The 26,706-nt window shown below is 33.4% G+C and overlaps 1 protein-coding gene across 2 annotated transcripts in view; it reads right to left on the bottom strand.

The window, feature by feature from the left end:
* Nucleotides 1-26,706, bottom strand: part of CDH9 (cadherin 9) — a 94,695-nt gene that overhangs the window by 28,493 nt on the left and 39,496 nt on the right. Inside the window, exon 3 of one of the 2 annotated variants that reach the window (XM_030265381.4) lies at nucleotides 17,534-17,828. The exons of the other annotated variant lie outside the window; for it this stretch is intronic. Coding sequence (XP_030121241.1) covers nucleotides 17,534-17,828 — 295 coding nt within the window. The remainder of the gene's footprint in view (nucleotides 1-17,533; nucleotides 17,829-26,706) is intronic. 2 annotated transcript variants of the gene reach the window in all.

Below are 26,706 nucleotides of genomic sequence, written 5' to 3' on the forward strand. Positions count from 1 at the left end.
CCTTTTCCTTTTCCCTTTTTCCTTTTTTTTTCTTTTTCTTTTTCTTTTTCTTTTTCTTTTTCTTTTTCTTTTTCTTTTTCTTTTTCTTTTTCTTTTTCTTTTTCTTTTTCTTTTTCTTTTTCTTTTTCTTTTTCTTTTTCTTTTTCTTTTTCTTTTTTTCTTTTTCTTTCTCTTTCTCTTTCTCTTTCTCTTTCTCTTTCTCTTTCTCTTTCTCTTTCTCTTTCTCTTTCTCTTTCTCTTTCTCTTTCTCTTTCTCTTTCTCTTTCTCTTTCTCTTTCTCTTTCTCTTTCTCTTTCTCTTTCTCTTCATTTTTTTTTTTGTCTTGAGAATGGAATTTTAAGCACATTGATAACATATATGTTGTACGATATATGGGGTTCTAATGTAGGGGCAGCAAAATGCACAAGGTAAATTTTTCAGGTAACCTGAGAGAAGAAATATCTATACTTAATCTGTGTAAGGAGTGCTTTTGCATGTGGTTGTGTATGCATAAAAATTCATATAAGTGCATGTAAAAATGTATAACCCAAAAAAGAAACCTATTAGAGTAAGAGAGAGCATCCCTTCATGTCTAGAAAGTGTCAGAATTGAGGGTCATTAACACAGATTACTAGAACTCGTAAAAAGTGAGCCATAAATTTGAAAAAAAAACCAAAAAACCCACAACATTTGAAATAAGAATGCTTTTATAAATTATGTTTAAAATGCTTTCTGTTCTTTTGTGCTATTAAGTGTTTGAAATAGTCCCTCTGGTATAATTAGGTCTCCCAGCATGATACCAGAGTCCATTGCAAAACTGAAGTAAATAGCTTGAGGAGGATCGTTGCAGTGCAAAAGAGGTCTTCCACTAGATGAGACAGGCGCATATTTTGCTATCCTTTCATGTGAAGTCATGCTGTTCAGCATGCAACTCTTGTTTCTCCTTGGCTTTTTCAGCTGATGTGAATTACAGCAGCTTCTGTCGGTCAGAAGGCTATATCTGCATCTACTGGAAAATTTTAGTTTTACTGATAACTTGTTCTTTAACCTTCATTTTAAACAGTGTTCTCTATCCTGGGAGAAGAAAATGAGCAGATTATATTATTAGTAATGTGTACTTCTAAATTCTACCATGAATGTTGGATAAAAAATAATGGCAGTGATTTAAATATCATTCAGAAGCATGCCTTTTTTTTTTTTTTAAGGAAATCTGTAAGTTCAAAATGGATTTTGATTCTGACATTTTTTATAAAACTAGTATTTCAGAACAATTCAAACTTCTGATTTTAAGAAAAAATATGATGTCTTAAGCTTTGGTTGGCCAGTATGAAGTTGTTTGAAATTAAAACAGTCTGAAAATGCAGAAACAGGATGTTTTTTACATTATGAGACAGTTTCATTTCTATTTTTTTCAGGTCTACTTCTGTCAAAACTGGCCATTATTGAAAAGTTCTTACTTTTACAGAGGAGTTTTGTCTGCCTGTGTGCAGAAAGTCTGTTTCATTTTCAGAAATAGAAGACCAGCTGGGGTAAGTGGAGAGACACAAAGGACTTTATCCCCTTAAAGGAGAAGCTCTTATGCTTGTTTCCTGTTTTCAAACACAATGGCAATCTGCAGTTTGTCAAGTTTATTTGCAGAGGGAAGGTTTTAGAAGAGGGTTACTTTTACAAGTTAAAAAAATTTGGAATGCTCTGAAAAACCTCTGGAGGCAAAATTGGGAATTTTGTATGTCTAGAAGCCTAAAGAAGATGAATGGACATGTAGTTTGCTCAGACAATATTGCTCCAAGGATTATGCAGATGTAGTATGGAGGTGCCCCTACTGAAAATATGAGTAAAATTTTAAATGAGCTACAGAAATTTTGGGGGGTTTTAAACCACTTTTATCTTTGAGAGCAGGTTGTTCTCTCTGGAGAACAAGCAGACAATGAACCAGAAAAAGGGTGGAATAGGAACTATGTGGTGTTACCCAAGCCTTAAAAGTTCAGGGAGGCATTGGGCTCACCACCAAGTGTCTCATTGCCACATCAGCTGGGTGACATCGCTTCTGACTACTTGGTACATAAAGGACAGGATTAAATAAGATTGAGATGCAACTCTTATATTTTAATTGGAAGACAAATCTACTTAGAAAGCTAAAAGAAGAGTGAACTGAAAAGTGAACTGTACTCTTTTGTACATGACCACAATTTAGTGGGGCTTTCACTAGACTGGTCTTCCTTTTCTGTAGAAAGGGCCAGAAGGTTGGTAACACGAAAGATTTTGTAGAACACAGGAAAAGAACAAATAAAATCAGAAAAGGAGAAAGTTTTAACAGTAAATAGATACGTGATCCAAGGCAGAAGAGGAGTAAATGGGCATGACCAAGAAATAAAGAAATAAAGCCAACTTTTAACAAGTAAGCCATCTGAGGGTTAGACTCAAAAGAGCAATGGCATTAAAATAGAAAGGTAGAAAGGACTTTAAAATGTATTTCAGTCACATATATTGAGAAGAAATTTTGTAAAAAGACAATAGAGAGGAGGTAAAAAGTTGACATAAAAGAGGACATGCAATAAATAATTAATGAATTACATTTTCCCAAGTTTAAAAAATTTTAATAATCTACTGCATAGTTATGAAGTGAAGCCTAATTTAATTTGAAAATATGTTGTCTTATTTTCATGTATCTTGTCTCACAAAATTTTTGATTGAGAACCCAGCTATTTTACATGGTTACAATGCTATTGTTTTTGATATCCACTGACCTCAAACCCAGGAATCACAAATTTTGCACCACTGTGGTGTAGGCAAAGAGTAACTCCAAACCCTACTAATGTGTCTAGAAGTAATTTGTGAGAGAGTTAAGAAAATCAAGCTATGCTGCCTACTTTACTCTTACTTTCCCTCAGAACTACTTTTTCCTCTCCATTTCAGTCCATAGCAGTAAAAGCAGATGGACCAAACTACTCAGCTCAGAAATATGAGATGCTATTTTTCACACCTTTACTTCAGTAACTTTATATTTTGTAAACAAAATGAGGAAACAACACTCATAATTTCTTATGTGTGCTGCATTGGAATGGTTTGGGGTTTTGTTCACTGTATGTTTTCCTATGACAGAAAGAAATTCCATTTTAGAATGTTATATGAGAGTTCGCATTAGAGCAGGAACCAAGTGCTCATGATTGTCTCACCACACAGAGAGATGTAATGTGACTAAACTGTTCTGTCTATATTCTGCCTGCATTTGCCAGAGAATAAAATACATACACCATTGTAACATAATGTCAGCACCTGAAGTAGAAAAGAATGGCTAAAGCTGAACAAAGTCTCCAGCACTCACCCTCCCGCTGTTTGATACCTTGATACAGTAACTTTAGTTTTCCTTTGGCAGTAATTGTAACTGTGAAGTGCATCAGATGCCCTGCATGAGAATTTGAAAAGCATTATGGATGTAATAACAAGAGGGAAACAATAAAAAAAATGAGGAATATTTGAAGGAATAGTGAGTGAACAACTCTGTGCAAGTTTATTATTTTATGAAGCTCCTTTTTCCCCTTCTCACCATAAAGTCACCTCTGAAACAGTAATACTGGTGCAATCAAATGGCAGAGATGAAAAAGACAAAGGAGTCTCTTTCAAGTATTAACATAAATTAGCTTTTACATTTCATTTTCAGATGACTAAAGAGGTACAGTAAAAAATTATCTTCCATCCTTAATAAATGACCTGCAGCTTAGAAGTCTTGATTTTGTTTAATACCCTGTGCATCTTTCCAATTAGAAAACATCTTTTTTTTTTTTTTTAAGACAGAATAAGTGTCTACAGTCTATGTTTAAAAATACACTAAATTCCAATTAAAATAATTAATCACAGACATATGCTCAAAATTTCAATTCAAAATAATGGTGAAATTCACCAGTAATATGTTTCTGGGTCTGAAGCTGCTGTTTGTACAGAGGGCTGATCCAACTAGAAGTAGCTGCTAATGAAATTGACATGTTGAAAGAGCCACAAGTAGTGCTGTAATATGGCCATAAATCACCCCGATTACTCCCATTCTTCCCACAGGGGATGTGGAAATAGGCAACTGTATGAACTGGCAGCTGCCCTCCATGGTAGGTCAGTCACAGAAGCTCCACAAACTTGTTTAATCTTTGAAGATGAGATCAGCAATTTTCACCCTATGCCCCATATTAATTTCTGGAATACTCCAAATGAGAGAAACAACATTCAGCTGTTTTTATGATTAAACATAGGAAGAGTTTACCCTGTTGATCCTATTATGAGAAGTAGTTCATAAAGGCTGCAGCATGCTTAACTCTTGGTTAAAAATCCCTACTCCTAGCCAACAGTTTCAAAGAAGGTTTTAGTTTTATTTATAGGGATTTTTAAAATTCATAGAATAATGACGTAATCATAGAAATGTTATTTCTTCACTACTCTTAGCTTTCTTCATTCATGTAGCACAGCTTTATATGCTTTCTGCTTTGCCCTCTTCTCAAAAGTAGTTGGGGTCCTCCAAACAATTTCTAAAGTTCTTACTTAAAAGAAAAAAAAACAAGCTTAAAACAAACAGTTTTCAAAGTTTCAGTTCTGATGTACATGACTGTACTGCTTGTATTTTGCAATGCAACACTAAAAGTTATGGCTTTGTTTTGGGTTTTTTTTTGTTTTGTTTTGCTTTTTTTTTATTTTTGAGAAGGAACAAGCTAACTTTCTGCACTTATTTTTCATTTCCTCCTTTTTTGAGTTATAGCTTATGTATCTCTTCATGAGTTTTTGAATTTCTATCTATGAATGAGAGCTAGACTTTTACTCTCATTTGCAATTTCAAAATTAGTCTACAATACAAATTATTGGTACCTTTGCAGAGTTTTCACTTTTGCCAGCTCTGCAAACAGATGCATTTTAAAGCCACATGTGAATCTCTATTATGATGTGAGCAAGAACATAATTTTTGCAATGACAGGCTGGCCTCATCTTTATGTAACTTGGGATCATTTTTGTCATCTCTTGGAACTCCTTTTTGGGTAGTGATAAAGTTTGTCTCTTTAAAAATTAATACAGTTGTGGAACGCAGCAATTCCATAAAAATCCAGTCAATGAAGTATTATGGCAACCCTAAATTTACATTAGTTTATAATATGTGATTCATGAAAATCTCTTGCTTCTGTGATGTTAAAATACTATAGATATTGTCTGTTAAAATAACAATGAAGACCTATGACTTTGAAGAGAAATGGAGTCTAAAACAAAGCAAATTAATAACTTCCAGGATTATCTCAATTATTTAATTTTTAAAGTTACATTAAAGTACCATTTTCACACAAAAGCAGAACACCTCTAGAGTGTACATGCATATACATATAATTAAATACAAATGTAAGTACATATATATGTGTGGGTGTATTGGTGTAGGTATATGTTTGGAATATTAAGTAGGGTCAATCAAGAGTTTTTGCTATTATTATCTCTAGGCACTTCATTTACCTTCAAAAGTGTTTAAATGCCTTTTATAGCATTACACATAATGTGTCAAAAGCAAAAGTGTACTGCTAAAGACTGTTTAATTTTCACTACGTCTGAAAATCAATTGGTAGTTCATTGGTGATTTAGTGCAAGACTCTGCTCACAGTAAATTATTATGGGGAAGATCTCATTTGGACATATCTAACAGATGGGCATGTTTCTAGTTGAAAAATTTAAAAGTGTTGACTACAAGTCACTTGCTTGGGAAATACTCTTAAAAATGCCTGAGCCAACTTGAAAATGCTTAGACACCATGGTGATTTAGACTCAGTGAAAATTAATTTGGCATATGCATTTAAACTGTTTATTTCCTTCAGGTAGACACACCTTCCTGATAGCCAAGGTGTCTTTTAAAATTGTAGTCATGAAGTCAGTAAGTATCAGTCTTCTGGTCTATGAAATATAATATCATTTTTTAACCTTCCTCTATCCTAAACATTTCTATGAACTAAAAAGGTGGCTATCCTTTAGAGGTGTGGTAATTTCTTTTCATGGCTGTCACATATTTTGACTTAATGAGGAAATATAACTTTCAATTTTTTTTTACTGTGTAAATAGACTAATTTATCACAAATTATTTATCATTTGTGTTGGAGTAGAATGAAGCAACTGCTATTGAGCTGGCTTTCTGGCAGGAAGTGTTGATGAGAATTTGGAGTTTATTGGCAGTTAAATGCAAGATATTCACACATGTACATACTTTGGGGACATTAAGTTAGATTGTATTGTTCTGGTTTAGTGCAGGGGGTTGTTTGCTTTTAATCTCCAATTAGGTGTGAGCAATGTATTTTGAATATGAAGATATGAACAACTTTCATAAGGAACAAAACTGATACTTGGACAGATCTTAATAATTCTTGATCTTAATTTTATAGCATTACACATCTATGAGGTTGTAGGAAAAAGCTATTCTGGAAAGTGTTCTGAGGCATCTAGTAAGATAGTACAAAATTAAGTAAATGTGAGCATCAGGATTTATGTCATTATGGAAACTTGCAGATGTACATTTTGCAAGATATTGAAAAAATACATGAGAAATGCTGTAAGCTATTTGTTCTCATTCTTACTAAAATATGAGTAACAGTGGGAATAATATCAAGCACTTTTCAAATAAGCAGAAGTCAGACAAGAGAGTCCAGGATAACAGTTTTCTTACCTTCATTTTCCTGACTCTCTGAAGGCTGTATATGGTACAGAAAATTTCCAAAATGACTATATGACGGCTAAGAAGGAAAAACACTGCTTTATAACAGAATTCAAGTTGAAGTATTAATTGACCTAAGAAAAGCACACATGTAACTGCCATTCCTATAATTGATCTTCTGTGTTGCTATAAACTTGCTATCAATTATCATACCTCTTTTAATGATTTAATAGAAAAAAAAAATATTCAAGTATTTTAGAAAAACATACGTATCTAATGTGTGTGTATAAGTACATTTTAAGTGAAAAATTTTCTTATTTGGTCCATTGGTCCATTATGGACCGATATTGTATCATACATATTAAAGTGAATAGTGGACTTCTTGGGGGCAGGTAATGTTCTTTTCCTATGTTTTCTACTCTTGGGCTGCTGGAATTCTGCATCTAAATATTTTTTAACTGAAGTTGTACTAATCAACCAGATTTGCATGAGGTAAAGCTTTAACTTCCTGGTAAACCTACTAAAACTGAGGATTAGGGTAGAGTGAGATAGGTCACAAAAAGAGGTATACAGGACAAATGAAGATTTTGGAATCTAGACCTTTGTTTTGTGAGAGATTGGCCTGTTCTGTAGGACTGCTATCTCTTTTGAAGACTGAAAATTATGCCAAAGCATCTTTATGTGTGTTCTCTCTGTGTGATTAGTTAATTTATATTATTTTGGAAAAAAATGTGTTTTATCTTAAACCCAATATGATCTCTTGTGTTTTATTTATATATTTTAGAGATTCTTAGAATTTATGCAGAAATCTGGTAGGGAAAAATAAGCAAACCAAACCAAACCAATGGAAACAACCCTCTCTCAATGCTGTAGTTTCAAAATAGATGCTTGCAGGTGTTAGTGTGATTTAAAAAAGAAAATCCTCAATTTACACTCAGCTGCGTGATATTATCAACTAAGGTGTATACTAAGGCATTCAGAAAATTGTCTTCTTTTAATAAAAAAAACTGAAAATATTCTGCATTTAATAGATTAGATTAAGTAAGCATCCCAGATGGGCTTTATTTTAACAAATAATAGGGTTTTTTTTTTAAATTATACTTCTCAATGTAATTTGAAAAATTCCTTTTATGGCAACAAATAAAAAAATCTCAAACAGATTTACCTTTTATCTAGTTTTTTTGCAATTTCTGACTTATATCTGTGTTCTCAGCAAACTACAGAAGAAACACTTGAGAAATCCGATTCTTAAAAAACATTTAAATGAAGTAAAGGGTTTTTTTCAGACAGCTAAAACTGCACATAAAGGAACATAATTACATGGTTTCAGAAAATAACTGCGCATTAACTTGAAATAAACAGTGACACTAATGTTAGCACTTTTAATGCGTAATCTATCCAATATTAAACTGTTTAATTTAATGTCTGGCATATTTTAGTTGTAATGAAGGCTATAACACACATATGCCTCTATTTGACATGTTCCTTCTGAAAAAGACACAGGGGTTCCTGATATTGGTGCTGTTAATTAGTTCCAGCTATTCCAGTCCTTAGTACCAGCAGTTCACTTGCTGTAGGCTTCAATATGGTCCCATAAACGTGAGAAGGGTCTCACTGCATGTCCTATTCTGTAGCAGGTCTTAAAACAAGGAAAACTATTTGGTGGCTGGTAGCTTCAAAGGCTCCTAAGGGAATAAATTTTGTGCCTATAGACTGGGATTGGGCATAGAAATTCTATTTACTGTGGTTCTGAAAACAGGTTGCACGTGGTTGTGAATAGTAACATGTTTATATCAAAGGATGTATAGAAGGGTGTATGTTGGTATCAAGAGGTTTACACACTGGCTGAAACAACATGCTGTTTCAGAATGTAAGTGATAATTTTGGTTTTCAGATGTGAAGCCATGAAAGATGAAAGGATTTAATGTCCAGTCAGAGGGACAGCATCTCTAATCAGGTAGACCATATCCTATTGTATTGCCCTGCAGTGTAAGCAAAAGTGCAGATGTAAAGAATCCAGGAGCATTATGCCTTTGTTCACAGATTGTGGTGTTAGCTAAAAATCTAATGAAATAAAAGTAAGAATAATTAATGAATCAAAAATATTTAGTGTAGGTATGAGTCAGAACATTTAATGCTAGTTTCAAGCACAAATGTAGAGATGTGCAGGTTTCTGTTTGGGGGGAGGGGGATATTTTGGGGCTTTTTGTCTTTTTTTCTTTTTTTTTTTCTTTTAATGTGCACAGATAATGGGGAATAATAAATTCGTTGTAATAATGTATCCAGGCAAACAGTTTTGCAACGAGTAATTTCAGAGCGATGGAAAGGGGAGGAACATTTAGCACAATCCAGGTCCGAACATTCCATTTGGCAATACGACTGTCATTCCAAGGCTATCATTTCAATGTCCATTGCTGCAGCAGCTGAACTTATTAAGACATATCTATGGAGTAGAGCTGTTCTAGTATTCTAGGAAGTAGTAGGAAATTGAGTGTAAATGAGTTTGTAGTCAGCTTAAAACTACATCTCCAAAATTTAGACTAATTAGTTGACAAATCCTAAAGTTCTGTACAGTGCTATAAAAGTCACCCATCCTGCTTAATAATTGCTGCATTTGAACTTCTGGAACCTTCTTTCTTCCTGTGAAAAATATTGCAGACCAGAATACTGTGAAAGGTCAGCAAGTGGAGGTTGAAGGGAGCTCAAAGGAGACAGACTGACAGTGAGTGGACAGTGGCTCAGTTCTCACAGGACAGAAATAGAAAAATTGTTCATACCTTCCTGTGCTAACAGCAAACACAGGAAGTGTTAGTTACTTTTACTTGCCGACAACACTTATACAAAACCCTAATTTCTTGCAGCACCAAGGCTCAGCTGTTACTTATAGCAGGTGACTCAATGGTTCTGGTTTTCCCAATGTTCTGCCTCAGATTTGTGGTGTCTTAATAAGAAATCAAACTTGTCCACATCTCAAAAGAAAAGAAAAAATAAGAAAGGAAGTGGGGGATCCTGTTTAGGTTAGAAGAGTTTTTTTAGCTGAAGAAAAATGGATATGTCAAGTGATTATTTAGCTGAGGTTAGACACTGCTAGATGAGAGTTTCACCTGCTTTTACCTGCTATATTTGCATTATTCCTGCGACTTCCCTAACACTAGCTCTATCATCTAACCTCATATTATCTGAACTAGGGAATATTGACCTTGAGCAACCCTTCTTTATGACGATTTAGTTTGTTAAACTTTCTTCTTCTGGGTTCAAAAGACAGTAGGAAAAACATAAGAGATCACACCTGGGAGGGAACAGAGGGGAAAGGAGAAAAAGAGTGACACTCCCTTTTCTGTAGCTTGAGAGTTTACAGAACTTTAAATTTGTGAATTACTTGAAATCTTCACAAAAATGTTACAGGTGTTTTCTATCTGGGCTTCCATAAAGCCTTTGACATGGTCCCCCACAACATTATTTTTTTTAAATTGCAGAGAGAGAGATTTGATAGGTGAACTGTTAGGTCCATAATGAATTGGTTGGGCAGTCACATCCAGTGTGTAGTTGTCAATGTCTCAGTGCTCCAATGAACATCAGTGACAGTCAGTGTCCCTCTGGAGTTTTCACTGGGACCAGTGTCATTTAATATCTTAAATAATTACATAGACCAATGGCTCAAGGGTAGCCTCAGCAAACTTGTAGATGACTCCAAGAGAGTAATGTGATTGTCACATCTGAATGACAGGATGCCATCCAGAGGGATCTGGACAAACCTGAGAATTTTGCCCACAGGAATCTCATGAGGATTAACAAGACTAAGTGCAAGGGAGCTGCACCTATATCAAGGCAACACCCCATATCAACACAGGCTGAGGCAGGAATGGATTGAGGAACCCTGCTGAGAAGGATCTGAGGGTGCTCATGGATGAGAGATTGGACATGACCCAGCAATGTACACTCTCAGAAAGCCAAACACATTCTGGTCTTCATCGAAACCATCTTGGCCAGCAGGGTGAGAGACCACCTGGAATGGCATGGGGATCTCTGGGATCCCCAGAACAGGAACAGCATTGACCTGTTGGAACAAGTCCAGAGTAGGCCATGAAAAAGATTAGAGGGATGTAGCGCATTTCCGATGGGCAAAGGCTGAAAGAATTGGAATTGTTCATCCTGGAGAAGAGAAGGCTTCAGTGCTACCTGATTGCAGCCATCCAGTACTTGGAGGGACCCAATAAGAAATAGAGAGAGAGACTATTCACAAGAGTCTGTAGTGACAGGACAAGGGGGAACTATTTTAAATTGAAAAAGGGTAGGTTTAGATTACATATTAGGAAGAAACTCTTTAGTTTGAGGATGGTGAGGAACTGACACAGGATGACCAGAGAAGTAACCCCATTCTTGGAAACATTCATGGCTGGGTTGGATGGAGGGCTGAGCCACCTGATCTAGTGAAAGGTGTCTCTGCCCATGGCAGGGACCTAGATAACTTTAGGGTCCCTTCCAACCCAAGCTGCTCTATGATTCCATTATATACTAAATACATATATGTTGGTTTTGGATGTGATTACTGATATTGTATCTTAGGTGTTTATTTTATCTTCAGTCTGTAACAAAGAATAATAGTAGTTTTAAATGGATATTTAAATTTTACAGAAATTATACACATTGAGTTTGGAATGAACAACACACAGGGAAATCTTAACAATTATGTAGCATCCAGCTTGAAATCAGTGGAGCTGTACAAACTCAAAATAACCTGCTTACAGTACCAGAGTTGTAATAAGTTCCTCACAGACATCCTTTTTACTAGGAAGATGCTGTCCATATTATATACAAAGATAAATGTGTAAATAATGCATAGAATAAGGTAAAAATAATAATGATTTAAATAAGATCCTTTTGGTGTTCTAGTGGTTTTCTTTTGAACATTAGAAATATGAAGTTTTAAAACATCTATTTATACTAGTCTTTTAGAGTTCTGCCTTATGCCAAATGAAAAATACTTATAAATACTTCTATATAATTTCCTAATAAAATTACTATACATGTCCTTAACAGACTTCATGCCCAAAAGAGAAAGAAAAAAACCCAAATACTCCAAAATTATTTGAAAAATATCCTGGAAATATTCATGATTTTGACTACTTAATAAAAAGAGGGTTTTGACTTTTTACCTTGATGGCTTAAGAAAATGTTACTAGACATTGAACTCTTACTTTATATATTCTTATTTATTTCATAAAAAATTTTATTGCATGAAAATAAGAAAGAATTTAAATTAAGAAAAATCTGTATTTAACAAAGATTCTAACATTTACAAAGATTTTGAGATTCTTTATAGTGGCTAATGCAAAAAGAAATATTGAAAGTATTCCAGTTGCAGAATTTCTGCCATCATGCTTAGTTTGACTAAAAGAAAATCTAATTCTGTCTTGTAAAATATGAAGTTGTGGATGAAATATTTATTTGAAATGTATGTTTCTCTTAAAGCTAACTCAATAATTAATTTTAAAATAGAGTGCACATTAACAATTAGAATTCTGTAGTTTTGTAAGTTAGCAAATTAGTTTTTAAAGGTTGTGTCAAAGTCAGAACAGTCATTCATAACTTCTTTTTATAAACATCAGAAGCCAGAGAAAATATGCAAAGGAGAAAATAAAAATATTTCCTGCTGAAACATGAAAGATGAGAGCTGCTTCTCTTTAGTTGTTTTTACACATCTGTAGATTAATGGTTACTGACATAAGCAAATTCAAAAATAGAAAATATCATGGTTACTGCATTTGGTTCATTTTCTTCCTTTCCCCCCCCTTTTTTTTTTTTTCATTTTTTTTACCATAAGGCCTAGTTGTTCTTGTAAGAGCTTCCTATACAAAATAACTAACTATTCTTGAGAACTTCACTTGGGATTATGTGGTGCTAAAAACACAGTGTAACTAAAAATAATATCAGAATGGAGAGCAGTCTTACTTAAATGATGTAGTAGTCATGATGAATATGGATTCCCAGGAGATGCTATAGAAATATTGAACAATGATAATGGAACTTCTAAGAGAATCATTGTATAATTGCTGCTTCAGGAGGTACTACTGCACTCAAAGACAACCGCACAGTAATAAGAAAAGTAATGTTAATGCATATTATCCAATGTGTTTTACTGCATGATCATCTGACTTTTTATTCATGTGTATGTCTTCTACATATATATTTTATTTATATCTTTTATTTAGAATAGGTGTTCAATACATGTTTAGTCTTGCTATAATCCTCTACACCTCAGTTGAAAATTGACATATTTATATTTCATACATTACATTCTTCTTACAAACCCCACTGATCGGCTAAAGAAACACTCTTTTAATTCTTATTATTTTCAAAAAAAGTGATATAATGGAAAAATTATATGCTCTAAATTTAACCATTTTAAATATGCTGTGCTGTGTATAAATTGTCATGTGTAGAAATCTTAAAATATGCTAGGTGGCTTTGGTTAGAACTATAAATTTAGAAAGTAGCCGTTGGAAGAAATGACTGGTAAACTAAATTAAACATTGCCCCTTTTCTTAATAGAATCAATGCAAAGATGAAAAAATTGTTGTGAATTACTCATCAGCTGCATGCTGAAGAAGCTTAATGAGATAAAACTGGTAAGCGTTACTCATTAAAATTAGCAAAGTAGGTACAGAGGGCTGTAATAATATTGACCTGGGTGCCAAAAGGGATTAATTACACAGGATATCTCAGTTCTAACTTCCCTTCTCAAAAATTCTTAAGAATTTTACTTGTAGCCTGAGAAAAGTGTTTTACTCAGTGAGGTGTGGTGTAAGTTTTGATTGGATTTTATTTGAGGTTTTTTTGGAATTTTTCACTTGGAAAAATACTTGGACTGATTTTATACTCATATAAGCCTTGAAGATTAAATGAGTAATTTTAAGTGTGATTAAGGCTGTATTTTCCATTTTGCATGAAGAGAAAAAAAAAAAATATTCATGATGCATAATATGTATTTAATTTCTCTTATGATTTTTGAGATTTGGATAGACAGCGCAGACTAGGTCATGCTTGAAATCCACCAATTCTTCATTGAGACATGGACTATACCTTAGAACTTTGGCATTCCATTAGTTTAAAATGTTGAACCTCTTTTTTAAATTTGCTTCTTTCATTATGTTTTGATTGACCTTTATGGGTCTTCCTAGCCTCTTTTTCTCATTTTTGGAAATTATATTTTATTGAATCGATTTCCTAAATCTGACATAATTGACAGGAATCTTCCAGTCCACTCTGGTATTGTTTAAAAATATAGCTACAGCAGTTATTATACTTTAGCACTTACGTAGGAAGATGATTTTAATGAGAAATTCCATGTTATTGAGTTTTAGAATGCTTTAAACTAACTTTCTCATTCAATATTTTAAGTCAATATCAGTTTAACATGATTATTTCCATAAAATTTATCTGAAATGACTCTGCAGTCAGCTCACTTCAGTGGTTTTGATTACTCCCAGTACTAACTTTGCTACACAGCATTTTAGGTCTACCCATAACACTGTTGGAATGGATCCTATTTAGGCATAGCAGAGCTAATTTATATATAACTTGATGGCTGCAGAAACAAGTGCACAAATAAGCATTCATATTTCCCCAGGGCTTGAATAGGTTGTGCTGAAAACCAATGTTATGCTTTCACTCTTCTTACTATCAAACTAGTTAAACATGACGGCAGTTTGCTTATTGGTACTGAAAACCACACATTCTGTCAGAGGTGTTGACTTACCATTTTCCCTTGTGTGCGCTAGACATAGTTATTCCAAGAAACAGTAACACCCTGAGAAGTACATACTATGATTGCAGTTTTAATAACAGATATACACACATCTGGAAACATCGCTAGTGATGATTCCTCTTCAATTTCTCAATCTTAGTGACATTTTCCTGGGCTTTCATAAACAACTGCTGTCATATTTGTTGGACTTGGCAAACATAATAAATATAATAGTTAAGAAAAAAAATATGGTTTGAGACAGAAAAATTGGGAAGAGATAAAAGATTGAAAGAAACTGGGATTTTCCTGCCGATTTGTGACCTGCTTTTCATGAGTGTATCTATTTTTATAATGTGTATGTTGTAACCATATAATGATTTCCAGTCAGAAAACTTCATTGATTAGATATACAAGAATGTCTAAAAATATTCCTCATAATCTCAAGTGTTTACGTAGGAAGTGCAGGAATACTTTGACTTTTTCATTACAGTTAGTCTTAATAAGGATGATCACTCTCTTCCGTATATTCTTGATTTTATTATATTACTCTTATTTTCATCCATTTGTTATAGAGGTAAATATAGAATTAAAAGGTACCTAATTTTTTATTCTGGAATCTTCTGGGTTTTTTTAATGCTATTTTGTGATTTCTTTCTTTCTCTTCCTTCCTTCCTTCCTTTCTTTCTTTCTTTCTTTCTTTCTTTCTTTCTTTCTTTCTTTCTTTCTTTCTTTCTTTCTTTCTTTCTTTCTTTCCTTCTTTCCTTCTTTCCTTCTTTCCTTCTTTCCTTCTTTCTTTCCTTCTTTCTTTCCTTCTTTCCTTCTTTCCTTCTTTCCTTCTTTCTTTCCTTCTTTCTTTCCTTCTTTCTTTCTTTCTTTCTTTCTTTCTTTCTTTCTTTCTTTCTTTCTTTCTTTCTTTCTTTCTTTCTTTCTTTCTTTCTTTCTTTTTCTCTCTTTCTCTCTTTCTCTCTTTCTTTCTTTCTTTCTCTTTCTCGCTTTCTCTCTCTTTCTCTCTCTTTCTCTCTCTTTCTAACTTTCTCTCTTTCTCTCTTTCCCTCTCTCTTTCTCTCTTTCTTTCACTTTAAATTTCACTTTAAATTCTACAGTAGAGAACCAGCTAAAAGGTTTTGGCTGCTTTAACACCTTTAATTTTAGGTTTCTATTTTAGTTTTTTTTTTCTTTTTTTCAAAAATGTTGTAGAAAAGGAACTCCAAGTAGAAATATATATATGTGCGTAAACTTATTTACATCTGTATGTACATCCTGACTCTTGAATAAGCATTCTTATGACTGAAATTCGGAAATACAGAATATCTGTTTTTAGAATGGACTAGTCTGGATTTGGGTTCTTGTTCTATTCCACCTTAAAAAAATTACAAAACTACTTTTCTTCATTCAAATTCAAATGCTAAAAATTCCCATTACAGTGGTTTTCATATTCCTAAATGCCAATTAAATGTCAACTAAACAGAAGAAAGAGCAACTCAGATCCTTTCTTTTTCCTTCATATTAGAAGCCAAAGGATCTTTTTGACTGTTTATATCCTTTCTCTTAAGGAAAAATACACAAACTCTTCTTCAAAGTAAAACTCATGTTTTCTTGTGTCTCTTATGCTGGTGGACCCTCCACCAGCTTAAAGTACAGCATGCTGTCATCCTTCTCATCAAATATAAACATTGCATAGACTTAGTATTTCTCAGGCTATGCCGAAGCACTGGATCATATTCACTTCTCTTTTATTCATGACTTTCCATTGACTCTAGTAAAGTTGGATTAAAGGATAATGTTGAACATAATTGTTTTCCTATCTATTCCCATAGAGTTCCTTCCTTACAAATATATTTCAAATTAAATATTTGGCAGACAGGTGATCTGTCAACATTTTTCTTTCTGTGATTATCAGCAAAGTAAATTTTGAATAAAAAGGATTATCCTATTTTCCATATATCTTTTAAAGAAGCACGCTTGGGCTCCTCACATTACACATTGTAGTGTATTTGTTCCTTTCTCATGCTTGCAAAATATTATTTTATTATTATAAAATATTTTGTTAGAACATTATAAATTATTTTATGTTATTAAATAAATAAAAATAGTATTTATGCTTTCATGTTTATAAAATAAAATCTAATTATGTTATACTAATTCTAGTGCTCTCAGAGATATTAGCTTCTGGGAATTATTTTGTGAAGATGCATATTAATCACAAGATTATTTTATGTGTATTTTATTTTCTCTCTTAACAATGCCATCATCAACGGCTGATTTTGCAAACCATTGCAGTAAATCATGAAAAGTAAATAACTCTTGAGAATGTTTCTGTTAGTTGTTTCCCGTAGCGTAGAGATTTTATGTTTACTTATCTTATGAGAGAAACTCTCTCTGCAGTAAAAAAGTGGAGTACTTAGGTAATCATGATAACTTCTGATGAATGGTGAATATTATTTATCACTTTATATATTTGAACAAAACTCAGAGAATTGTTTTCCTGTTATGCTGTATTTCTCACATCTACTGTAACTCCACATTTTTACGTTTCATTTTAACTGTTATAAATAGGTGTAAGTTTTTACCCATAAAGGCAAATATAATAATATTCAAAATATATTATATAATATAAAAAGCCCATATTGAAACAAACAAACAAACAAACCTGACAGCAAGAACTATCAATACTGATAAGAAAAAGAAGGAAAAAATATTTGTAAAAACATATTTTTCATGATTTTGATGCATTAATTGATTTACATACTTACACACCTTAAGTTGTTTCTGTCTAAAGGTACAAAAAGTTTTGGTAAATTGAACTTAAATTACAAAGATGATACTCTTTAGGCAAGTGCTATCGTCAGCTGTGACAAAACCATGCAGTAACTGATGAGACAGCCATACATGCTGCATTTCTTGATGGTTCCAGTGGGCTTGAAAGAGTAAAGAGTAGCTTATAGCACGGAAAAAGGATTAAAAAGTGGATAAAGATGAAACAAATTAATAAAAGCAGAAAACAATTATTTATGGTACATTGCTGGCAACAGAAATTGTTCCATAAATATTCAGAGCAGCTAGTGGCAAGTGCCTCAAATAATAAATTACTTATAAGTTTCCAATCAGCTCGAATCTTTTTGCATTTTACATAAGGGGTTTTTACCTACCAACTCCAGACATCTCCGGAATACTGGCGGTGTACATGTCCTTGGTGAATTTTGGTTCATTGTCATTGATATCGTGGATTTTAATGATAAATTCAGACTCTGGCTCCACTTGTCTTCCAGTTTTTCTGTCTATAGCCTTGGCACGTAGCACATACAGGGACTTTTCTTCTCTGTCCAATTTCTTTGCAGCATGAATATCTCCTGTATTTTCATCTATAATGAACAGACTGCCAGCCCCATCTCCCGTTAATATGTATTTTAAATTTCCATCTCCTTTATCTTGGTCAGTGTGTAGCTTCAGAGAGGTAGAAAAGAAGAATTTTATAAATATATATATTGTTATTACAGATCAAATAATTCAGCATATATGAATAAGTCTGTACAATCTTGACTATAATTGGGGTCAGTAGTGGTTATCTTCTGTCAGTCTGTTGGAAAAATTGAAAATTTTAGGTTCAGTCATACACAAAAAATGGCTGCAAACAAACCCATAAGGACAGAGGAGGATGTAGAGGTTGTAGAAATACTATTTAAAATAACAAATTTATAACAAAAAATTGTATTTCTTTGAACAACTTGACCAGAAACTACCAGAATTCTCCTATTAGAAGATGACAGGGACTGTAAAACTCCCAGATTTCTATTTGTAAAATAACTCTTGCCTTGTATTTGCTGGTTGTTGGTAAGGCAATCAGTTACCTTGAAACAAAATAGAAGAAATGAGTTTTAAGGATTAGAGATTCTGAACTTCCCCACATCACCTATAAATGTTCTGATTTAAGTAACTTATATACTTATATTTCTAGTTGTATTGTTTTCTTATTTTATTTTTTTAAGGAACATCTTACCTCTGTTGATTACTTCCTTCTTTCTAGTTCTCTCCACACAGAAGAAATAATTTTCAAGAACACGAGGAGGTAAATGTTCAAAGCATACAGAGGGCTTTAACAATCGTTTTCCTACTCAACCTCTTCGTAAGAGTTCAAAACTCTGTCCCTGTGAACTTATAGGCACTGGTTAATTTGCCATACAGCACCATTATAAAAAAGTGTGTAAAAACAAAATCAAAACAAGACATTGAAGCTGACTCAGGCTCTAGAAATTCTCACATAAGGCAGTTCTTCAGGAGTCTATTCCTCTTATTTCATTTACATGGACCTGTAGTTCATTCTAATGAGCTTCTGCAGTAAATTTTCCTTATATAAATTCTTACAGTCACATCTGGCCACAAATTTGTGACTTGAGTGCTTCTCAAACATGGACAGTGAGAATCTTATCTTGACATGTTTTCTGCTTCTCTGAATAGAAAAATATAGTATATCAACAACCTGGGAAAATATTGTTCAGTATCAATAATGATATTACTCTAGAGAGTCACTAGAATAATAAATTTATTTTTGCCACATCTTGCCTTGTTTATGTATTCCTGTCAGTGTTTACTTCCATGTTTCATAGCTGAGCCATTGAACATTTTTATTATTCTACCCATATGAAGAATTATTGCAATAGATTTTTTCCAAATTCTCACTTTAATTTTTCCTCTCTTTTAACACTGTATCATAACACTAGTCACCAAATATTATCTGATTACTTGGTTTTCCAGAGATAAGACTGGATGAGATAACCATCCAAAGCAGGTTCTGTCATAGTAAGTTTTGGTACTTACTGTGTTCAGTGTCTATCTGTAATAAATACCTGTGAAAATTATTAAGGATTGCATGGTTGTCTGCTGAAAAGAGGTTCTGTGCAATAAAAGGCGCTGATGCATAGCAGACTGTAAGCATAAACATTAAGAGCTTACCAACCTCATTTTGACTGCTCATATGAGCAACTCTGCTGGTCATCAACCAGGGTCTACAACCTTTTGAAAGGGACAGCCATAGGCAAGTGGTGGGAGGCAGTGATCTTTTCTATGTTAACAAGTTGTTCCAATAAAAAATCATATCTGTCCATTGCCATTTCTTTACCCATCTTCCTAACAATATACACACCCTCCAAAGATTAGTTTTTTATATTTTATCCATCTGTTCAAACTATCTACAAAGATGTCAGTTAACTCAAACTTTGATAAGTATTTTAATCTTCCTATTTGTCTCAAGTTTCTACCAAATAATGGAATTTTCAAGCATGATAAAAGTGTGACTAGAATGGGATTTCCTAGCAATGAAGAGTTCTACCACCTATAGACAATTTATCATTAGGAAGTACTACAAATATGTTTGCAAGCTATCGCTTATCCTAAATGTGACAGTCTCCAATTCCTATATATGTTTTGTTTTGCTCTTCACATTAGAGGAATCTCCATTTATCTGTGAAGCAATTTTGCAACATCATAGCTTGTGACAAACAAAAAAGACCATTTTCATATATAAGAATAAATAAAATAAAATATTATCTGTAATCCTATACAAATAAAATACTTGTTATGTAAAACAGAACAATCAAGCCATCTTCTTACTATTCAGAATTATATAAATACAAAATATGCTTTCAACTTCTGAGACAGAGTAACTTCAAATAAGATTCTGAAGGTTTATGCAAAATTAGTATACTGATATACATATCTTTGTAAAGAGACACTGCAATGTAATTTTGACCAATCTGTAATGTTTTTTGATGAATAGTAATCTTCTATGAACCACTTAAATATTTTGAATTTGTAATATAAAATACAATTCCAGCTTTTCAAATGTTAATTATTCAACATAAAGTTTACAGAAAATTGCCTGCAGTAAATCACATGCAAAAATGTGGTATGTTATAATAATAACACCTTTTTATTGACTAAAACCAAGGAACAAGGACAGAAAAATTCTCTAATTCTTGTTTCCAGTTACAGTAAATAAATTTACATACAAAGTCGTTTGTGGATTTTTTTTCATTAGTAAACTCTTTAGGTGTATGAAAGAGGTTCAGATGTTCAAATCAGAAAAATAATATAATACATGTGATCTGACGAAATCCTTGACTGCTGCCATTTCCCTCTACCTTCTACAGACTCAGCAGGTCTGGGAATGCTCACCATTCACACAAAGCAAAACATAATTCCTGTTATTTATTCTACATTACTTTTCTTTAATTGAATTGGGGCAGGTTAGAAAGCAAAAACTTCACATGGGTTGAACATGAACTTTTCAAACATTTCCGTTCTCATATCACAAATTAATCATTCTTCAAGTCAGAACCATGAAACACTTTGATAAATGAAAAAAACCCATGACCAACACTCCCCCAAATCAAACCTACAAACAAAAAACAAAAAAACCCCTTCAAAGTCCCAAATAACATCAGATAATACATTAGATTTCTTAATATGTACATATAGTACACAGTGGCCACTGATAACAAACGTCATCCTCATTAATTCAGTTGAAACATGTTGTAATGAAAACATAATCCAGATACACTGCTGAGTATCTGGATTCCTTTGCACACATTTCTCTCTTTGTAGTCTTCTGTGTGACTGCTAAAAATTTCTCAACACAAATTTTCCTGTGGATCATCAGAGACAAAGATATTAGTAATGGTTAGGGAATTACAATCACATATTTTTTAACAATGTATGTATTATAAATATGTGCATACTTATAAATAGTCTTACAATATTTTTTTTTTTTTTTTACATAGATAAAGTATGCTTCTCAAATTAGTCTATACAGTTTGTGAACTGAATATTTATGTGATGTGATAATTGAAATCTTTATATTCTCAAAAATCTTGACGTAATTTTATGTTGATCACTGTTACTCTATTTTTCAATTAAAAAAATGCGTAAGAAACAGAGATTATTTCAGTGTTCTGTAGCATAATTCTATTTTCCCTAAATCAAGTACCTTGCTCCACTAGTTTACAATTCATCCTTATGTAGTACTCAATATTTATCAAAAAAGGTGTTTATGGCACATAGATTCTTGATTTTAGGCAGTATTTCATTTGACTAGGCATTCTTAGTATGTCTGAGGCTAATTCATGACTTTTCTCAAAAGTGCTTTTATACACAGTAGACAAGATAGCAGTATTCTTTGAACTGAAAATATATATTGAATTGTTAAGTTCAGGAATTGGTATGGAATGTCAAAAAAAAATAGAGTAAAAAAAAAAAAGAAATATTACCTTAGAAAATACTTCTTTAAACATCCATGTTTCTTATTAATTCAGTTTTAATTTACTAAATTTCCAGTAAACTGCAGCCAATCTCATTTTTAACTGTTTCTAACAGACAGTAATTCTTTTCAAGCTAGGCAGACATATAATCAATGGAAGAGAAGAGAATCAATGGACACAGTTGACAAATTATATAGTGATATGAATGCAGTTTCTGCATTGAGAAGCAAGAATTTGCCAGACTTCATTTAGATTTCATTTTATTTGCAGTTTACTTCTGTACAACTATTGTTGCAGACGAAAAAGAGAAAGAGCAGTAAGAGCTACTTGTTACTAGTGAAGGTTATGAATATATACGGTGAAAATACTTATATGGTTGTGTAAATTCAGAAAAGAGGCATAATCTCCTCTGTGGAGTGGGGAGAGGACAGATCCATGTTTATGTTGTGGTAAGCACTCTGCTAATGCTTACAAATTAGGAGGGTTACAGTGTACCTCTGTATCTTGGTACAGAAAAAGGTCTATTACTGAGAGACAGAGATCTGTATCTCTTGCCTCCAATGCCTCCACCCATGCAGTTGTCTCCTGCAGAGGAATCCTGATGTTCTGTGGTCTATTTGTCTGAAAATGCTTTCTAGTAGGAGTGAACAATTTTCTTTCCTTACAATTAAAGTGAAGAAAATACACTGGGGGGTTATTGTGGGCAGACAAACTCTTTGGTGGCCTTAAATTGGTGTATGTGCATATTTTAGGGAGATGAAGACCAGGCTAATTTCCACATTGTCATTGGTGACACTACTACCAGAACCCAAGTGAACACCCTCTTAAAGGATATGTTGATGAATCAGGATTGCATGGAGCAGCAAAGTTAGAAAACAGATGCACATGGGACGATGAAAAGGTGCAGAGTTCTAAAGCCAGAAATATTATAAGAGGAGGAGGAATTGTTCAGATGTTTCATAAACTTGAAGAATCATATTAGCAGCTTTATAGCTAGAAAGTGTTGAGGTTTGGTTGCAATGTGCCCAGACCTCCTGGCTCTGGGATATGTCTAGAGTAAGAATAATACGGCATGAACTATCAATTTTATTAGCTGTCAGTTTAAGTATGATTCATTTAAATAACCTTATATCTGTTTAAATTTTAAAATACTAAGTATCATAGCAAGCAATGGGAAGGGAGGTGTAAGCATAAGCTAGTCAGGTGTGTCCAAAGTGACCCTTTCTGTACCTAGAGAAAAATAAATTTCTCTATTTGTAGAGAATATCTTTTAATCACAGTTTTTAGTTAAAGCTCCTGGTCTGAGGGAAGAAAAATGCTAAGTAAAGGAAAATGTGTGTATGTTTCTTCTACAAAGCCATGTGTCTATTTACATCAAATTTGTATTCATATATGGTGATTATACGATGCTATTTATTCTGAAACTGTGAAACAGAAAGAAATTGAGTTTTCCAAATTATACTAGTATGTATTAAAACACAAATTGATTTGAGCCTGGCAGTCTGACTGTAATTATTGTTCTTAGCTTGCTCCAGTTAAAGAAGGTTGTGTATACAGAGGTGGGAAAGAAGACAGTATTTGTGAAAGAAGATAAGTATTACTTGAAATAAAATAATTTCATTCTAATCAAAAAATGAAAGTGGTGTGCTAGAAATAAGGGCTGGTATCATCTCAGCCAAACCTAAAATCTCACACACAATGTATTGAGTGCTAGTGACAGGCAGAATATTAACTAGTGCCCCTACTGTATAATTTCAGACCTATGTGATATCCATAGCTGTTAGGATATAGAATCAAAAGCAGCTCAGCCAATATTCTCTTTCATTAGCGTTTTAAGTAATTAAAAACTCTAAAGACATCTTAATAGCTGCAGTAGTTCTTCAGTGTGGATTCAAGTAGCAGTACATGCATTGCTTTAATTTCCTATTTATGTGTCTTTAATAAAAAGTTTTATGTATGTTCTAAATGGCAATGTATTTACCTGACTTGAATTTGTGACATTAGCACAAACTTCTTAATTAAATACCCAGACTCTGTGTATGATGGTAACCTAAGTGACTGTATATTAAACAAGGCAAATGACATTTACTCTCCTTATCTTCCGCTTTCCAGCATCTGGTTCTTGTGTTCAGCTGTCTATTGGTAGCAATTCTCCAGAGAATGATATTGTGAAAAACACTGCAGATATCAGCTGCCGGTTCTGATTTTTACTAAATACTTAAGGGTAAATCTTGTTTCCATTCAGGAAGAGTTCAACAGAATTCTTAGTAGTCTTTTGGTTCAAATAATACAAACACTACATGGGGAAATTCCATATATCTATTCCCCATACGTAGGAAGGAGTCCTGGAAACCAAAGCTGTATCCTCATTTGCTTCCTTACCCTTCTTCTCTATCTCCTGTGCCCTTTATAAGTTGTAGTCAAACCTGCAAAAGTGGTTGCATCCTTACTTCTGCACAAAGAACTATATTTCAGAGCACAACAATTTTTTTCCCTCTACTCTCCAAATCAACAGCTTAGTTTTAGTTTTTAAACCTGATGAAAAGAGCCAATATTTTACTATTATTTATGGTTTGCCATACACAGTCATTTGTCTGTTCCATAACATAAGATACAGATTTACGGGAAGTGACTCCAGTCATCACTTGTATCCACAGGTCAGAAATTATGACATCATAACACCAAGCACTGTCACTTTAATCAATCCTTGGAAAAGGTGTTAAATCCATCATTATTTTAAAGGCTTCACAATAACAGAGGATATCTTTCTCATGGATTTTTCTCTCACCAGAAACTCTTGAGTGAATTCTGTCTATGTGCATGGCTTTTCTTGCTGTTTTAGAAGCATTCCAAAAGATGTGCACAGAGATAGGCAGGAATAAAAGTTATGGTCTGGAAGCAAAATGAGTTTGTCATATGAATGGATTATCCCCTACCCTCTCCAGAACTAATTGCTCTGAGCTCAGCTCTATACTAATAAGCTTATAAGGAATACTCTAATAGGGGTGACCAACGGGTTTTTTGCCAAGTACTTTATCTAAGGGGCAACAGGAGGTGCTGGTTTGAGAGAGTAGTCATTCTGACCACTGAACTTTTTGATTATCTCAATGTCCCTGCCTCCCTGGCCCCAGAATTTAGAACTTTTAGATTAAAATAGACCTGTATTTAGTTTTGTGATTTGTTCTCTTTATTTTCTTTTATGAATCTGATGTCTTTTACCTCGTCTGGTTTTCCATTGTGCAAACTTTGGACAAGGACTGTACCGAATATTCAGAGTGTTTAAGAGTTTCCAGGAATGGGTAATCCACAACAATCTCAAGAAGATATCAATAACAGAAATATTTTAGTATTTTGTCGCTTCTGATCATAATTTCATGTGCATATATATGCATATATATATATATATGTACTTATTTGACAGTTGTGCACTGATCAAGACTGCATGGTTTTTAGGAAGTCATACAGTATAGTGGAATAGTAGGATATTGAGACATAAGCCAATATGACCAGAGTCCTTTTTGGCCTTAAATATGTAAACAGACTTTTAGGATTTCAGCACCAAGTAAACAAAACCAGACTATAGACCTGCTGACTAAATTTTTCTTAAGCTGCTGGATATGTAGTTTCCAGAAATATTCAAAATATATTCTCTCCTTAAAACATACTTGTTTTTTTACATGAATGTGTTTGAAACCTGAAAAGTTATTATGCTGAGTTTCATGCTTATTGATTCACAATGATTTCTACCAAAAAGATTAATTTTAAAATGATGTATTTTTCCTAAGATCCTGATTTTCAAACTGGTAAAAGAAATATTTTATGGGCACTGTACACACTGCAAAAGAAAAAACTCATTCATTCCTCAATACTAACTTAGGAATTCCATTGTTATGTGGTGGCACATTAAATATCTTAAATGTTTATCCAAAACTAAATTTTCAAATTAACTGTATTGGAAAGAAGGTAAGGCCATTGTTGAAATTATCACTAAGGTCCTTTGTTACTTCCTATTTATTGACAATGTTGACCAAGCCAAAAAAAAAAAAGGAAAGAAAAAGAAAACCACAGAGTGAAGTTAATTTTAAATATTATACTGTTTCTCTGTTCTGCCGACTGTGTTGAAAATGTAAATTGTAATACCAACTAAAGAGTTGTCAGTGAAAGTATTCTGTAGATTTATCCATGTCATACCATCATCAGTGTGAGTGGAATTCCTCCACCCCTTGTCTGCTCCAAGACTGGCATATGCCCAACTCCTGGTAAAATCTGAGAACCAGATTCTCAAAGGTAGGTATATCAAAGAAAAAAGTTTTAATCGGGATAGGACATAATAAGAACCAAGCCTTGAATCTGTAATATTGTTAGGTGAAGCTATTCTTCTGTGAAGCTATTTTTTCAAGAAGAGTGTCATAAAAACCAGTAGTTAGGAAAAAAAATTTTAGCATTTTTTTTTTATTTTTCTTATTTGTCACTCATTTTGTCTTTATTGAAATTTGCATTACTTACTCATGTAGTTTTTTAAAATCTTGTTTCAAGAATTGGAAAGTCATAACTATAATGAGGGCAAAGACAAACCAGTGGTTGGAATAGTTATCAACATTCCTTAACGACTTCCATGGCTCAACAGAAACTGGTGAGTGTAACTGCATTTAGAGGGTGCCTGAGGTGGACTTCAGGTTCTACATAAACCACAGGATGATCATACCTGTCTGATCAAACATGAAGATTGTGGCTTAGAGGGGAGAAAGCACAAGGCTCCCTGGGGCTTCAGAGGAAAACTCCATGAAAGAGAAATAGTGCCTAGAGAAATCAAAGCATAAGCCCAAACCAAGCATAAAGCCCTGCTCACCAACAGGACTGCTTCATGTTTAATTTAATAGCTGAATCTGCAAGCTGGTCAGATGAAGTGAGATTAAGAAGGAGACATTTGACACTGCAGGAATTGTTCAGGAGGGATTTAAAAAAAAGGTTTTTAATGCAAATATTAATTAAAAAAAAACAACTCAGCAGGAGGTGCGTAAGGGAATAGTTATATTATTAGTTCAACAGCAAGGATAGTCAAAGCATTT

Source organism: Taeniopygia guttata, chromosome 2 (assembly GCF_048771995.1).
Source record: "Taeniopygia guttata chromosome 2, bTaeGut7.mat, whole genome shotgun sequence".
Taxonomy (NCBI): domain Eukaryota; kingdom Metazoa; phylum Chordata; class Aves; order Passeriformes; family Estrildidae; genus Taeniopygia; species Taeniopygia guttata.